This window comes from Ammodytes marinus, assembly GCF_949987685.1.
Source record: "Ammodytes marinus genome assembly, chromosome: 5".
In the NCBI taxonomy this organism is placed as follows: Eukaryota; Metazoa; Chordata; class Actinopteri; order Uranoscopiformes; family Ammodytidae; genus Ammodytes; species Ammodytes marinus.
This window is the reverse complement of record NC_137234.1, coordinates 16,169,187-16,185,757: the sequence shown is the minus strand read 5'-3', so window position 1 is coordinate 16,185,757 and position 16,571 is coordinate 16,169,187. Positions and strand designations below refer to the sequence as shown.

General features: G+C 45.2%; 1 protein-coding gene across 1 annotated transcript in view; it reads left to right on the top strand.

The window, feature by feature from the left end:
* Window positions 1-3,016: 3,016 nt before the first annotated feature.
* The window catches only part of gnrhr4 (gonadotropin releasing hormone receptor 4), a gene marked incomplete at both ends in the record, with an annotated part of 32,638 nt that continues 19,083 nt past the window's right edge, over window positions 3,017-16,571 (top strand). The window contains one exon of the mRNA XM_080027653.1: window positions 3,017-3,532. Coding sequence (XP_079883779.1) covers window positions 3,017-3,532 — 516 coding nt within the window. The remainder of the gene's footprint in view (window positions 3,533-16,571) is intronic.

Genomic DNA, 16,571 nt, shown 5'->3' with positions numbered 1-16,571 from the left:
CAAACTCCCCCCCGAATCCTTACATCTAGGTGTTCTTATCCGACTTATCTTCTTCTCCGTCCGTTATTGTGCCGATTTGTGTGCGAAGTAGATCAGATAAAGGTGTTTACATGCAGTTTAAAAGTCCTGTTGAAGTCTTATTCGTTTAGTTACCCGATTATGAGTCTGCATGTAAACGCACTGAGTGAAACAGGTTGCTAGTAGTCATGAACCTGCAGATAGTTTTCACCTGAATTTGCAGGTCCTCTCAGATTTACAACCAGCTATTGTGAGGGTTGGGCCCAATGTTTAGCTTTCCAAGAAAGTCAATATTAAACTGTTTTTGCCAAGTGGCCCTACACAACCGATGCTAAAGACCTATGACCTGAGACAAGGGTGCATTTACTTGTTTTCCTGTGGCCGAAGTTAATTCTTAGATCTCATGATGCTGACTGATCCATCTCCAACAACCGATAACTTACCAAACCAGCTGTGAGACCTGTTGAGTGACATTGACTGACATGCCCTAATGCAGCTATTCTGTTTTCTTTGTTATTTATTTCCTCATGTGTAACCATGTATGATTGGCAGATAGGACCATCTGCTAAGCTATTTGTGTGTTTTAAATCACATTGTAGAAACTATTAAAAAAAACGGTATCCAGCTAGATTTGGGCTATACGGTCACACACTGCATGTGGCTGGTACAACAGTTATGTGCCCTGAGGCAAACCACCAACTTTGTGATCATTCAAAACACACATACGGCTAGTGTTGAAATAAGACATTGTATTGGGAAAATCATTCTATACATCAGATGAGCTCGGGTTTACAGGGTATCCATTGAGTGAAAGGAAGAAGTGGCAGATCTCAAAGGGAGTGAAAAATGGAAAAAGCACAAAATTGTGGGTAATTTCTCTCCATCTACTCTCAACCTCATCTCCCGCTCCATCAGTGTGAATGTAAACAAGCCTATATGCAACCGACTTTCAATGGAGCCAGTGAGACAAGTGACAGCAACCAGTGGGCAATTTTCTTTCTGAAAGAGTAATCCTGTTCAATGCTCATGGAAGATGGCTCGACATTCCTCAGCTTTGACTTGCAGTTGTGAAAGCAATAATCTGTCAAGGAGGTGCAGACTTTGACCTTGAGTCTGGGGGGACTCTGCAATTGTAAGAGAATGTCAATGAAGTGATTATAATTCTGCATTTCCCCTCATCATATATTTTATGAGGGGTCTCCTTCATATGTAGCAGCCAGTAGAGAAGGGTCAGGTTATCATTTATTATTAGCATTCATCAACTTTCAACAAAATCACATTTTGTGATAAACTGTTATTGTAACCATTGACATCATTGTCCTTTAAGTTCATATTGCAAACTTATTATCAAACAGTTACTAATCTAAGCATCCAACCTATACAGAACAACGTTATCATTCACTTGGGAGTCCTGCAATGTCAATCTCTTTGGCTGCTAAATGCTCTACCAGCTTCAGGTGTCTACTAACTTTGGGTAGTGTATAGTTTACACAGTGTTTAAAAAGAAAATTGATCAAATCTCATTATGAAAATATATAGATTGGACTGGCTTAATAAGGGCACTCCAATAATGTAACTAGAAATGTGCACATATAAAGTTTTACACAACGCCTACAAGCTTTTAGGGCCTTCTGATGTGAATCAAGAATGTGATTTACTGGGGACATATTCCCAAACATATTTGCAATCATTACCGGCATAACCTCAAACCAACTGACACGCATTGAATCTATAAGGGCTCTGTGGGAATTTCACACTAGGCAAGTTTCATACTTGAGTCACAATATCCTTGATTATTACTCAGTGATTGGATTTCTCTAAAGTTTTCAGTCAAGAGAGTTCAAGGGATTCAGCTGCGTGATATAAACATACACTTGTGGCAACTCAAGCTTTTCTATCTTTCTTTCTCATTTCCACCTTCCTTATTACTTTGGTCATGTTCCCTGATGGAACAAAATACCTGTGATTTTTTAACCTCATTTTGAGCCAGTGGTTTTGAGTATGCTTCCCTAAACTTGTAGCATGTTAGAATTTTTTAGGAAATTATTAACATGTTTTTCTTACAAATGTACAATATTTTGTCATATAAATTCAACCAAAATGGAATAATGCTTCCATATCCACATGAAGAGAAACTATCTAAAATGATGACCATGCTACCTTTAAAGTAAACTGATATTTCCACAGTGTTTTGTTAAGCGTAAGGGACGTCCCTATTCCTCCTCAGTTATTGATCAGAAATCAACCTGGCTGATGCTGTTGTCACTTGACATCTTTCGCGTCAGAGCTGAGGGATGAAGTGGGCTGAAGCAACAGCTGCAGACACTGCAGTAGATATACGCTCAGTCAGTGACATCCCTGGTTGCGCTCAGTGTCAGCTCCGCTCCTAAGTGAAGCAGGTAAGCTATATTTATCTGCATCAAGAACTAGTCTAAATGTCATTTCAGATTTCTTTCTTTCCCCCCTACCTTTAGGACATTAACGAGTCAGTTTAAAAAAATATAGAAGCAAAGACTGTGGAACAGTGAGAAAATTAAAAAGGACGGGAGGTATAAGTTCAGCTAATTACTGCATTATTACTGGCATGTTCTCCCTCGAGTGCGCTGTTCAGCAGCCGTATATCTTTTTCCTTTCCTTTATTAATTAGGGTGAGTTAGTGCCATAATTGTCTCTGTCTAATCACGTTGCATGCTTCTAAATGTCAGATAATAAGCTTAATATGGGCATGTATTGTGCACTAAGTAAAACTGCATGCGCCGTTTAACAGTTTAAACGATGTATAGCCATGATGCAGATGTCACTTAACGGACAGCATCTGCACCATGTGTGGTCTTAAGAGCACGCAGCCTTCATCCAGTCGAGCATGTTTTTAAAAGAGAACATTTTCTTCGCCTTTTCTCCGCTTTTTAGAGTTAAATTTGGAGATGCGCACGGACAAGGACGACACAATTTAGGGGTTATTTTTTCTTTTTCTGGCAGCCCCACTCCGGTGTTAATGATGTTCCACCAGATGACGGATCCAACAATGAACGGCAGTTGCCAGGGACAAACCTTGTCGTGCAATAAGAGCGTCGATGGAGATGCGCTCCAACTGCCCACTTTCTCCACCGCGGCAAAAGTCAGAGTCATCATCACCTTCACTCTGTGCGCTGTGGCAGCTGTGTGCAACTTGGTGGTACTGTGGGCGGCCAGCACCGGGGGCAAGCGCAAGTCCCATGTCAGGATCCTCATCATGAACCTGACGGTGGCGGACCTGCTGGTGACTTTCATCGTAATGCCAGTGGACGCGGTGTGGAACATCACGGTGCAGTGGCAGGCGGGAGATGCCGCCTGCAGGCTGCTGATGTTCCTCAAACTGGTGGCAATGTACTCCTGCGCTTTCGCAACGGTGGTCATCAGCTTGGACAGGCATTCCGCAATCCTCAACCCCCTGGGCATTAGCGAGGCCAAAAGAAAAAGCAAAATCATGTTGACTGTAGCCTGGACGATGAGTGTGATCCTCTCCCTCCCTCAGGTAAGACAGAGAAACAAACAAACAAACAACAAGAAAACAAACAAACAAACAAACAAGCAAATAAACAAGCAAACAAATGTTGTAGGTTCTTCCACCCAGGGGATTTACATCAAATGCTTATCTTGGTTACACACCACTCTGCTGCTCATATGAGGCTTCCTGCACACTTTAAAGCTGTTGGTTGTAAACATATCTTGCATCACTGTTCAAGAGCATGAGACCTTGTTCAGTTACGTGCTGCCAGCTTGAGTGAATCCAGCTAATGAAGTTTTTCTGAAAAGCGGGTTGAAGGTTAAAGGGGTAGTTCGGAATTTTGGATATAGGGCTTCATTTCCAAGTTGGGTGTTATTTATCATTGGAGACAGTTTTCAACACTTTTCATTCAGTCCTTCTAGTTGCAGAGTTCGCTCGTGCTAGGCTAGCGCACGGCAACGGGGAAATACTAGCCTGCTAATAAACCAGTCTTACCCACTCCACAGTACACCCCAGGAAAATCAATAATAACGTCAGACGTGTGAAGTTAGCCTGCTATCGGTGTATGAATGTGTGTGTGAATGGTAATGTGGGAAAGGAAAACAGGTCTCCCTTGTAAAAGAGTCTTCGGTCTCAATGGGATTTACCTGTATAAATAAAGGTTAAAAAAAAAAAAAAAAAAAGACTATCGATGTAAATCTCTGTGTTGATAGAATAATGTTAGAAATAAAACCAACCTTGCATGGCATTGCAGTTTGAGGGGCTTGCTGTGTCTCAGCAGCGGTGTTATATTCCTGGTAGTAGGCTACGGCAGCGGCAGAATTATATTACCAGGTTACAGGCTTTATAATAGTCTGTTTACCTGCTGCTGTCATTGCTACAGACGCAGAGTACAGTGCACAAAGGAATTTTATTAGCCTATTCAATAAACACGATATGGCCACTTTTGGAGGACATACCGCTGTGTCTGCTTTTGAAGATGATCATGAGGAATTTGTTGTATCCAACGAACCGTACCTGTACAAGCCGGAATACACTGATGAAGAACTGAGAGAGAAGGATGCTCAAATCAAATCAAATCAGTTCAATCAAATCAATCAATTTGTATAGCCCAATATCACAAATAGACATTTGCCTCAGTGGGCTTTACATTCAATACAATATGATACAATATGATACAATATGACTGTTGGTGAGGACCAGTGGACTGTAGTGGACTGTATAGGGTGGTATAGGAGATTGTGTTGTATAGGTGGCGTCGGTTAGAACCCCATAAGACACATGAAGCAGTGGTCCAGTTTAGTGACTTTAATTCTCTTTGGTTGGCATTACATTGGCATATATGGTGTGTGTTGGCGTTTGTGTGTGGGGGTGTGTGTGGGTGTGTGTGGGGGTGTGTGTGTGGTCTAAAAGAAAGATACAAAAGGAAATACTAATTAGCAATAATGTCACAGTATTAACTTAAGCAAGAACACAAAGTCACACAGTCACTGCATTAATAACATAAATGAACAGGCTGCTATAAAGTGGCTAATATTTCTAATACAGTCAAATGCACTAACTGCCCAAATGATATCAGCACTAGCTTAAAGACGAGTGAAACTCAACTGACACACGGCACACTATTACACAGCCAATGAATAACTGTCGGCTGTTAACATGCAAGCACACAGCTTTAACAATAAACAATAATGACCTAAATAAACTAACATCAGTGTCCTCTCTACACTACTTACTTTTTGTCAGTGACGCACACGGGCCGCCACACATAAAACACAGCCGAACTTTGGCGAGACACACATGAACTGACAAACGGCTCGGAACTTCACATAAACGGAGCGCGAGTCCAAACGGTTGCTTAGCAACGGGGGGACGCTGCATGCAGACAGGCTGCGCTGCACGTGAGCAGCAGAGCCTTTTGTACAGCCGCCCCTAAATTGCTACTGCAATTTACACATGAAAAAGGGCTCATCAGTTCTTAGGTTGTGGACGATCTGCATCCTCATCTGAATCCGGGATGGCAGGAAGGCGGATGAGTCGGGCCACTGGGCGGGTGTAGCTTCGATCCTTCACACGAACGTCGGCCGACCTCACGTGACCATCTGCGCTTCGATGAACTCTGGTGACCCTCCCGATGGGCCAACTTGCTCTGGGGAACTGGGGATCCACTAGCATGACGACCGCGTCCACAGCAAGGTCATCTGGAGTGGAATGCCATTTCTGACGAGGTTGCAGGGTAGGCAAGTATTTCCGGACAAAGCTCGCCCAGAAGTGGTCTGCCATAATCTGACAATGTCTCCATCTCTTCCTGGTCAGTCCCTTGTCCATAGGATACACCACCTGTGGCAGTGCACCATCAGGCCGCCCCATCAAGAGGACATTTGGGGTCACTGGGTCTTCATCAACTATGCTGGATGAGGTGTAGCCCAGGGGCTTGGAGTTTAGAATGGCTTCAACTTCCAGCAGGACGGTTAGGAGTACCTCTTGAGACACTGACTGAGCTCCGATCACCGTGTACAAAGCTGCCTTAGCTGATCTTATTTCCCGTTCCCAGGCTCCGCCGAAATGGGGTGCTGCAGGTGGGTTGAAGTGGAAAGCGATCTTCTGCTTTGACAGGAGCCCCTGGAGTTCTGGGTTCATGCTGGTGAAAGCTTCTCTCAGCTCCCTCTCACCGGCTTTGAAATTGGTCCCCTGGTCTGAGTAAACCTCTGCTGGGGTTCCTCTGCGGGCTATAAATCTTCTGAGGGACATGAGGTAGGAGTCGACATCTATGCTGTGCAAGAGGTCGAAGTGCACCGCACGGGTGGTAAGGCATTTAAAGATGATGCCCCATCTCTTCTCTGTCCGCCGGCCCAGCTTGACCTGGAATGGCCCAAAACAGTCCACGCCGGTGGAATAGAACGGCGGTTTGAAGAGACGTAGACGCGCCGCCGGTAGGTCAGACATCTTAGGCACAGAGGGACGACCCTTCCATCGGCGACACTCTTTGCAGAGGTGCTGCATGAGTCGGATAGCCTCTCTTCCACGTAGAAACCAAAAGGTACGCCGTATCTCTGCATACACGCGCTCAGGCCCTGGATGACATAGGCGGACATCGTAGTCCTGTATCAGGAGCTTAGTGGATGGATGGGCAGGGTCCAAGACGATCGGGTGTATGGTGCTGGTCTCCAGTGCTTCTGCTCGTCGTAGCCTTCCCCCAACCCCTCCATCAGGATCCAACTCTGGGGAAAGGGTAAGCAGACGGCTACTGTTCTGCACGGGTTTGCCTGCCTTCAGACGGTTTAACTCCTCTGAGAAGCAGTCCTGTTGCGCTCGCTTGAAAATCAGCATCTCTGCCTGCTGATAGTCGGACGCAGTAGGAACACTCTGGTCAGCCGCCCCGTGAAGCTCCAGCGCTGTGGCTTCAACTAAATCCTTCCAAGAGTCGTACTCTTCGGCAGGGGAGGCTTTAGGTTGTTGAACCGCTGCCGTAACTCCACAGAAAGCTGTCTTGCGATACTCCGATGGGTCTAGCTCTGACCCCGTGGAAGGCCTCACCGGCCACTCCTCTGATCCCCTGAGGAGGAAAGCAGGTCCCTGACTCCAGCGGTTGGGCTTGGCTAGCTCTTCTAGGGTTTTCGGTTCTAGCTTCTCCACAGCCGTCTGATCTTCCCCCGACTGGACATCCATCTTCACACTTAGAAACGGCAGGGTGTCCATCTGCTGGAGTTTCAACCCATCCCTCTTCAGCTCAGTGGTCTGTGGGGAGGTTGCGGTGAACAGGCACTGCTGCTGAGGAAGACTCTGCTGAAGCAGCCCGGTCGGGCCTTGCAGGGTCCATCCAAGCCGAGTGCGGATCGCAGCTGGACCACCTGGTGGTCCCAGCCTGACAGGCTCGACTGAGGCGAGCAGGTGAGGGTGGTCAGCGCCTATGAGCACCAGAGGCTTTACTCTAGTGAACTGCTTGAGGGGAAGACCGCAAAGATGTCTGTACTTCTTCTGGAGGCACGTGATGGGGTAGGAGTGTTCGGCCAGGCTAAGGCGCTGTGACGTGAAGGCCCCTGAGATATTAAAACTCCTCTTGGACTGCGCAGCTGAGGATAAGCGGAATGACACGCATGCACCTCTGAGCGTCTGAACATCTTGCCTTATAGTGCGCAGGCCCAGGTCCTCCGGTGTGCCTTCTAGCCCTAGCTGTTTGGCCGCTTCTGGGAGGAGCATCGTACGCTCTGAGCCGTCATCTAGTACAGCATATGTTTCCAGTTTACGGTCATGGTGACTGAGCAGTACTTTGATGACCTTCAGCAGCACTCGAGGGGGGTCCGATGGGCGGTCCAGATAGAGAACCTCAGTGGCTGTACTGATTAAGCAGCTACCCTCTGGTGGTGATGCGGGTTTGTCTCTCCTATTCACCTCAAGAAGGACCTTCAGGTGCTTCCCTTGGCACACCTCACAAAGCTTCTTGAGGGCTGCTTGGTGGGCCCTTGCGCAGTGCCAGCATCGCCGGTTCGCTTTGATCCACTCGGTGACCTGTTCCTTCGTGAGTCGTTGGATGGCTTGGCACTTATTGAGGAAGTGCTCTGAGTTCTCACAATAGGGGCAATAGGGCTTCACTTTGCTCCTTTGCTGCAACAGCGCTGAAGGTGGACTGCTTGGAGTCGTGGCTGTAGAATCTTCTACACCATGTAGAACGGAGGCTGAAGGTCTGCTCTGCCGGCTGTCAAACTTAGAGCTGTGCTGTACTTTGCCTACTGTCGGTTCGTAGCCTTGGCACCAGGACTCGTGTCTCAGCCACTCTGCCAGGTCAATCAGGGTGTGGGTTGAGCCTTGTCGCTGAAGCATCAGGCGGCGGAAATCAGCTCTCTGCTCAGGTGGGAGCTTGGAAAGGAGACGGGCTACGTGGGAGCCACACCGAAGTTCCACATCTCCATCAGGCCCAAGAGTCTGGAGCATACCGACCAAGGATTGTACTTGCAGCGCGAACCTCTCGAAGGCTGCCACATCTCCACGTCGGACCTCTGGTGACTCCATAACCGTAGCTATTCTCTGCAGAGCCACATGATGGGGCTGGCCAAACTTCTCATTCAAGGCTGCCATGGTGTCGGAGTAAGGGGTGGTGGAGTTGAGGTAGGAATCGGCTACCAGACAGGCCTCTTCAAGTTTCAAATGATCAGTAAGGACTTGATATTTAAAGAGCTCGGTGCTGTCTTCAGGCAGGAGGTTATCCAGGGCTATTCTCAGCCGGGCAAACTCCATTGGGTCCCTGTGGCTGAAGAGAGGGATCTTTGGCTTGGGCCCCTTGTACACTCTCTCTCCAGAGGTAGAGGAGGAGAATGTATGCTGGTTACCTGGGTGTGAAGACCTATAGCTGGCTTGGGGGCTAGGTGAATACCTGACATGTGATCCAGAATCATACTGAGCCCCATGGTCTGTTGGACTTGACAAACGGCTCGGAACTTCACATAAACAGAGCGCAAGTCCAAGCGGTTGCTCAGCAACGGGGGGACGCTGACAGGCTGCGCTGCACGTGAGCAGCAGAGCCTTTTGTACAATGACACTCTGCCCTTACTCCCTTAGCTCGGCTGAGAAACAACTCCCAGTAAAAAACCCTTTACCAGGACGGACATGCTGCAATAGGTGGCTCCAGGCGGCGTCCTTAACCACTGCAACATCGTCCGCATTGATGATCCATTCTCAGATGCTGCCAGAGGGGGGACCGAATCCACACCGTCTTGTCACCACCAGGGAAAAACTGCAAGAGGACAAACAGACAACCAATGAGTGAAGCAAAAATGAATTTAAAGATTTAAAGATTGAACAAGCATGCGAGTTGAAAGAGTACTATCCTGATGGACGGTGAATCAGTGCTGGTGTGAGGCAACAGCAGGCAGGGAGGGTCCATTCCTAGGACGGCTGATTCCGCACAGAACTCAGAGTCAGTCGTGTAGCATGGAGAGTGCTTGGTAAGGCCCCCGAGCAGCACCGGGCAAGCGGTCTTCCATACACCACATTTCCCACAGGGTTCCCTCTTTGCTTGCCGCTACTGAGGGAATCCTGGTTAGTTTATTTTCCTCCGCTTAGTAATATGCTTGAATTCAGCGGGTTTTCTCGTCTGATCTGTGGTCGTAGTCGAATGAGCAGTGGCCGAAGATGGGGAGTCTCACGGAGCCTGACGCAGTTGGGTACCCCGCTGCGTGGAGGGCCGACACGTCCCAGCCCACCCAAACCCCAATGGCTACCCAGCCCCAATCCTCCGCTGGAGCGACACCATCGAAGAATACGCACGCGTAATGCGGTCGGCACGGAGTACCAGAGGTCCACCAGCAGCCGCGCCCGACTCTTGCGGGCCCGACGGGTGCCCCTTCCCCGAGGGGAAAGGGTTGAGAGAGGAGGGAGAGCGCCAAAAGTGGAAAGGGAACATGCCAAACCAAACCACCGCACCGGGCATCCCATGGTCTGGGCACCACAGCTGGGTAATCCGCCGCGTGGAGGACCGACCCGTCCCAGCCCACTCAATGGGCAGAAAGAGAAAAAAGCGTTTGTAGAGACAGCCCCAGCCGGAGCTGCAGTAGAGAACTGGGGCAGAACAACGGGAGACTGTTGGTGCCAGTGCTGAACATGTAAGTCATGTAAGCTTGTAAAGCTTACATGACTTTTCTATCAGCAATTACCTAAAGTTAGCAGCTAACGTTGTCACTCTCTAAAATGCAGTGAACTGTAACTACTGTAACCGTTATCTCCACTAATGTTGTAATCAATCTGTCAGTAGGCTAACAGGGGCTAGCTTTATTACCTAGTGTAGCCTACCAAGTAGTGCATCTGAAAAGACGGATGGCACCACATTTGTTTTCAGTAACTTGTTACCCTTTAGATTGCCGGGTTTTTAGAAGTCTTCCTGTTTCCGCTGGTGTGTTGATGTCCAAGCCAGCAGCAATAAGTAACAGTTGAGTCCTTTCTGGAACTCGCGGTGGAAACTATGTGGTGCCCATCTGTAGCATTTATAATGTATAATTGCTAAATGCACACTGAATCACCATGTTGCCTAGTCGTTTGTTTCCGCTTCTGTCCCACGCTAATAATAATAACAATGGATTGGATTTATATAGCGCTTTTCTAGGCACTCAAAGCGCTTTACTGGGGCTTCTCTGTTTACTTTCTGCTGTAGTGATTCGGTTACTATACTAACCGGAGCAAAGTAAAATTCCACAGATGCTGAGAAACTATTCCCTCGAATTGCAATGATTCATGCGATGCAAGCTTAGTTTTTATTTCTAACATTATTCTATCAACACAGACATTTACATTGATAGTCTGGCGTTATTATTGATTTGCCTCGGATGTACTGTGGAGTGGGTAAGACTGTTTTATTAGCAGGCTAGTATTTCCCCGTTGCCGTGCGCAAGCCTAGCACGAGCGAACTCTGCAACTAGAAGGACTGAATGAAAAGTGTTGAAAACTGTCTCCAATGATAAATAACACCCTTGCTAACTTGGAAATGAGGCCCCATGTCCAAAATTCCGAACTACCCCTTTAATGGTAACACACTTAACAATAAGGGTACATTCATTACTGTTAGTTAATGCTTAATTAAGGCTTAATAAGCATTTACTGAGCATCACATAACTGTTGATACATGCTTAAATGGTTAATAAACAGAAACGTGACATTAGCTAATTGTAATGCTTAGTTTATCCTTAACTAAGCATTAAAGCTGGGGTATGTGATTTCTGATTGGTCAAAGTTAACATGAGCTGTACACTTTGACCAATCAGAGCGAGGCTCCGATTCTCTGTTCTTATTGGCTGTTGGGACTGTCCATTCACTTTGGCACAACTTTGTTGGTGTAGAGCGTGTCAGGGAGGGACCATAGGGGAGGGACCAAAGAGAACAAGTGGAGCGGTTGAGGTATTTGGATTCAAATCTCTATCCCAACTGCCATTTTCTCCCCAAATCCTCCACCCCAGCTTTAACTAACTGTTAATAACTTAGCATTAACAGTTACTTAATGCTTAACAAGCATTAACTACACATTAACTAACCATTAATAGCATTAGCTAAGCCTTAACTAACAGTTAATTAATGTTCCCCTATTGTAACATGTTGTTAATAATATTTTCTGTTTGCAAAAGTCTGCAATGGGAAACACAAGCAAGGTAATCGAGGCTCTATCTCTTCTGAAACATGAATGCGTCTGGCTCACTGAAGCTCTGTGGAATAAATTGAAAACATCAATTAGCCTAGTTTAAGGTGAAAACATTGCCATTTATCCAGTTAACAAAAAAAAAACACACCTGAAAAAGGTGAACTTGGCCTCTCCCTGATGTGTCGGATTTAGCCTAACTAAATAATTTTTTTTAAATTGTCATCTACTTGTAGTTGGAAGCAACGCCACAATTCAGGGGCAGGGCCCTATCAATGCAAGCTGCTAAACAAAACACGATACATCCAAATACGTTACCAGTGTTTCCCCTACCATTATACAGGCCTGGCGGCCACGCCAGGCCGCCGGGACCCCCCGCCAGGCCAACAGCAGCCTGACTTTTTTTTTAAATCAATCTTTCATTGATTCCGCATTAATCATTTGCGCGCGTCTGCGCGGCACTGTCAGTCTACCCCTCGTGTGCGCCTGTCTTTACAACAGGCTCGTTCGACCTGTCGCCGTCTTGCTAAGACCTGCGCAATTATGACGCTCGTCTTGCTGAGCGCACTGCATTATGGTTAGACTTTTTGTCCCACTTGCACCCGTGGCTGGCTGCGGCTCGGCTGCTTGAGACTTTGAAGTCCCGCGGTATCAAGACGGACACAGACACTGGAGCAAGTCGCTGCAGTTGCTCCCCACGGGCTGCGGGAGCGAAATGTCTGATGGGAAACGTCTTGCTGACAGGCGGAGCTGAGCGCTAATTGGGAGTTTAAACCTCGTGCCTTTGATGCGTTTCCCCAATTGGTTAGGCAAAAGTCTGACATCACCGCTCAAAATTAAATTACGATCCATTCTTTTTGATTTTAATTTATGTTTAATCATTAGGCCGCCACAATATGCATTTAAGCAGAAATGTACTTAATCAGAGTTAAACCTCTGAACCCTTGACATAGAAATAATTTGGATGTGTAACTCTCCTGTATAGATATATTTAAAAGTGAACACAAACTTGAGTCACATAAGATCTTGGTGAAGTGATTTTTATACCATTAAGATTAAATCATAGGCTTATTTCAAGTGATCTAAATGGTCTGGGAATTGTATTTTACATGTAGTGTCGCAAAGCCAGACCAAAACTACAACAAGTAGTTTGTTTGTTACACATCATAATACAGTTCATCATATCCATCTCTACAATAATAATAAGGGATCTTTTCTTAGACCTTCTTTATTTAGGCCGATCATATTCGTTATGTGAAGGGAGAAATACTAAACCTCCTTTATTTGGATTTGTAAATTATTCTTGTAAATTATTCTTTATCACTTAAAAGTAGGTGTTCTAGTAAAGTAACAAGAAAGATAAAGATGTGTGGGGAATGGGGATATTAGCTTATATCTCGTTTCTTGTTTTGAAAATGCCCCTCGCTTTTAAAGTGTTTACTCGTCTTTGTGTTGTGTTCTGCTTCTAATCGGTTGTAGCATGTGTGACTCTCCTGCGAATATGTTTCTAATAGGCCTTCAAAATAAAACTAGAAAACGAACTGCATCCGCAACAAGGACGCTACTTCCGACTCGGAGCTGTCCGGCTTCAGTCAGGCATTTTCGTCACTCCCCCGACTGCACTCGGCTACTCTCGTCTACTTTCCAGACGAGCTGAAAGTTAGGTCGAACGAGCCTTACCTCTCGTTTGATCATCCCATCAGCTGATCTGTGTCTGCGTGTGTCTGCGCGCGGCGCGATGCGCGTGTGCATTCGGTGCGCACTTGTTAAACACGGAAGCCAATGAGCAGGAGCATGACAAGCAAGCAAACGCTGAACTAGTGGCGAAAATAAAACCAGCGCCTGCTCTATGGAGATGTTAAGGACTCAGTAACAGGGACGTTGAACAGGAAAAAGTGCTGAGCAAAACTTAGAAAGTCAAAATCGCTACATCGCCGTGGCAACACAACCAATCTGTATCAACAGCAGAGACAGAGCAGAAAAAAACGGCATGCACACGTTTCAGTAAGTTTACAGAAGTGCCACACTGCTACTGCCTTTGACATTCTCAGAGAGAAAAGCATTCATTTATTTTCAAGGGAAATATTTATTTATTGTTTAAACTGTTAAGTTATCTTGAAAACAGCAGGCTATTGTAGGCCTACAAGCTTTTTTTCTTGTATTTTCAATGCTACTTTATTTTTATGTTTTAAATTGAGGAATAGGCTAGATGAAATATAATGGTCGGAATAGGGAATTTGCCTTATGTAGCACACATGTTGATAGGCTAATCATGATGTGTAGCCTATGTTAATTAATTTATTTTCAACAAGGCTATTTGCCTAAAAAAAAAAAAAAAAAAAATTCAGTAGGCTAGCTTCAAGGTTAGGTGATTATTCCAGAAATGAGTCCTAGACAGGACCTGTCTATATTAGATCTTAGTGTTTGTTGTTTTTTATTGAAATCCACGTGTTTTTCTTCAATAGTTTACATGGCTTGTGTCTCCAAATTATTACAGGAAATAATTATAGGCAGGACATATGACATATGTTTACAGAGCACAAAATTGATCAGATTTCGCCTCTCAAAGTGCACCAGATTGATGCATTTAACTTTAAAAGGATAAAGTTTTCTTCTGCAGGGGCATGCCCCCAGAACCCGCTAGAAGGTCCATTCTCACCCAGCAGGATCTAAAGATCCTGTGAGAAACACCACATGTACAAACGTACTGAATCACACAATAGTTCTCGGACAAGCTGCGAGAAGAAAGTTTGGCCCGGACGATGTGTCGAGAACAAGCTGCGAGAACAGCTGAACAAGAGCTGCGAGAAGAAAATGACGTCATTTTCTTCTCGCAGTTCTGTCACCGAGAACTTTGTTCTTTCTTCTTGCGGAGTATGTAACAGGCTTCAACTGTGAGGTTTTCAGGAAGTTTGTCAATATGAGGAATGATTATCATGCACCTAATCAGGCTTAACATCACCTTTTAATTTCTTCAACCTCCTCCAGTAGGGCTGGACCACACGTGGGTGAAATAAATTAAGCTTTAACGATGGGTCAATGTCTTTAATATGTGAAATTCTCCTCCCAAAAAAACCGACAGATTCTTTGGTTTTAGCAAATGAACAAAAACCATTTGTTGATGATGAAGTGACAAAAACCTCAAGCAGCCTTACAAATTGTCTGTGTCTCAAATGCCCATACTCACATACATTTTAGTATGACAGAAAGTAAGGATGTCCCATTTCATGCAATAAGCCTGTGCCAAAAATACCCAGATATCCTACTATATCTGATCACATTTGGCAGTTTGTAAACCAGCATGATTTTTTGACAATTCTGACTCCACAATCTTTAGCTCAGAGGAAGTTATGTCACAACACTAAGCCGCCGAGATAGCTCAACCAGGGATGTCACTAGGATTGAGAGACAGGGGGACTTCAATCCCAGGAGATGCTTAGGATGCGAGTGTGTATAGTACACGAGTGCAACATTTGAGTCCCAGCATAATATCTATGGCACCGTATTAGAATTACACAACAACCAGTGCCAAGACACTAAAAAGCAACAGACATTCTCTTCTTCCATTTCTCTTTTGTTGAACAAGAGTTGTAATGCTGTAATGTTAGCTTATTGGGGGGGAGGTCTTTCGACATAACCTAATCTTGTCAAGAAAGTGAAGTGAGGGTTGTTGCCTATGATCAAGCTTTTCAAAGGTGTTAGGATTGCACTGCATTTTTTCCAAAATGATGAAAAAAGACAATATTAGCAAAGCAAGTTATGGACCTCATCCTGGTGTAAATAAAACAAAAGATGTAAATACATAAGTGTCAGGCGTTATTTTCTAACAAAATGGTGATACCATGGAAAAGACACACCTGACGTTATACCCTCTTAGGTGATGATTCCCACTGTTCAATTTCCCTTTTATCACAGCTGGCTGCACTCATTCAGTGCGTCATAGTAATCACCATTATATGAGCTTCGTGTTGTCCAGCAGGTTCTTTTTCTTTACTGGTGATCCTTTCTGCCAATTTGCGCAAGTTCAACTGTCAAAGCTGAGGAGAGCTTTCCAACTGCGCTGTCCTTTACGCACCATCACTGCCGCCGTTATGTTTAGATTTCATAATTTGCATCAAAGCCCTTAGGATAATAAGAATTAGAGTCTTTACTTAAACGCTGTCCATGCTGTGAATATATTAACTGTGTCGGCTGTAGACTGAAACTAACGAGGGGGCAGTTGTTTCACTTTGCAGTAGGTCGCACAGTCAGTTTGGCGACATGTCTCTGTGTTCAGGGCTCGGGACTCGGGACATGCAATCGGATCGCGGAAGCCTTTCTTCTCGACAACGTTAACGTGCAGGAATCCCCGGCTGAACCGGGGCTAACCAGATTTCTAACGGGGCTTTAGCCCCGGTGTAGCGCCGTCACTGCCTATTCCACTCCCCCTATTATAAATCAAGAATTAATAAAAGAAAAGTAAAGTGTTGCTTGTGGCTCGCCCAAGCTGAGAACCAATATACAGTAAGCAATCTTTCTATATTAAAAATGTATGAACACATCATTCTGTAATAACCTTAAAAATACTGCTAAGAATGATTATGGAAATTTTGTTAATGTAAGTGCTTTACAAGTTTAGGTCCTTGGAACAGTATTGAAAAACATTATTTTGAGATAATGGTCATTACAGATGGTATATTTGAGAAATATCCAGACACATTTTAATACAAAAAAATTCAAATGTCCATTTTTAACCATTTGCTTATTATAGAATGAAATAAAGCGAAATGTTACAGAAGAAAAATAGCCAGACATTTCAAAATTGACCAGTGCTTGAAGTTGCTAGGGGGCGACACACCCTACCAACTGAGCTAAGGGCGCCCCCACTTTAGTGGTTTTACACAGTCTGTCAGTATTTTCAGGGCCACTCTGCAGATCTCACACTATGTGATGTGGGAGGATGTAGAC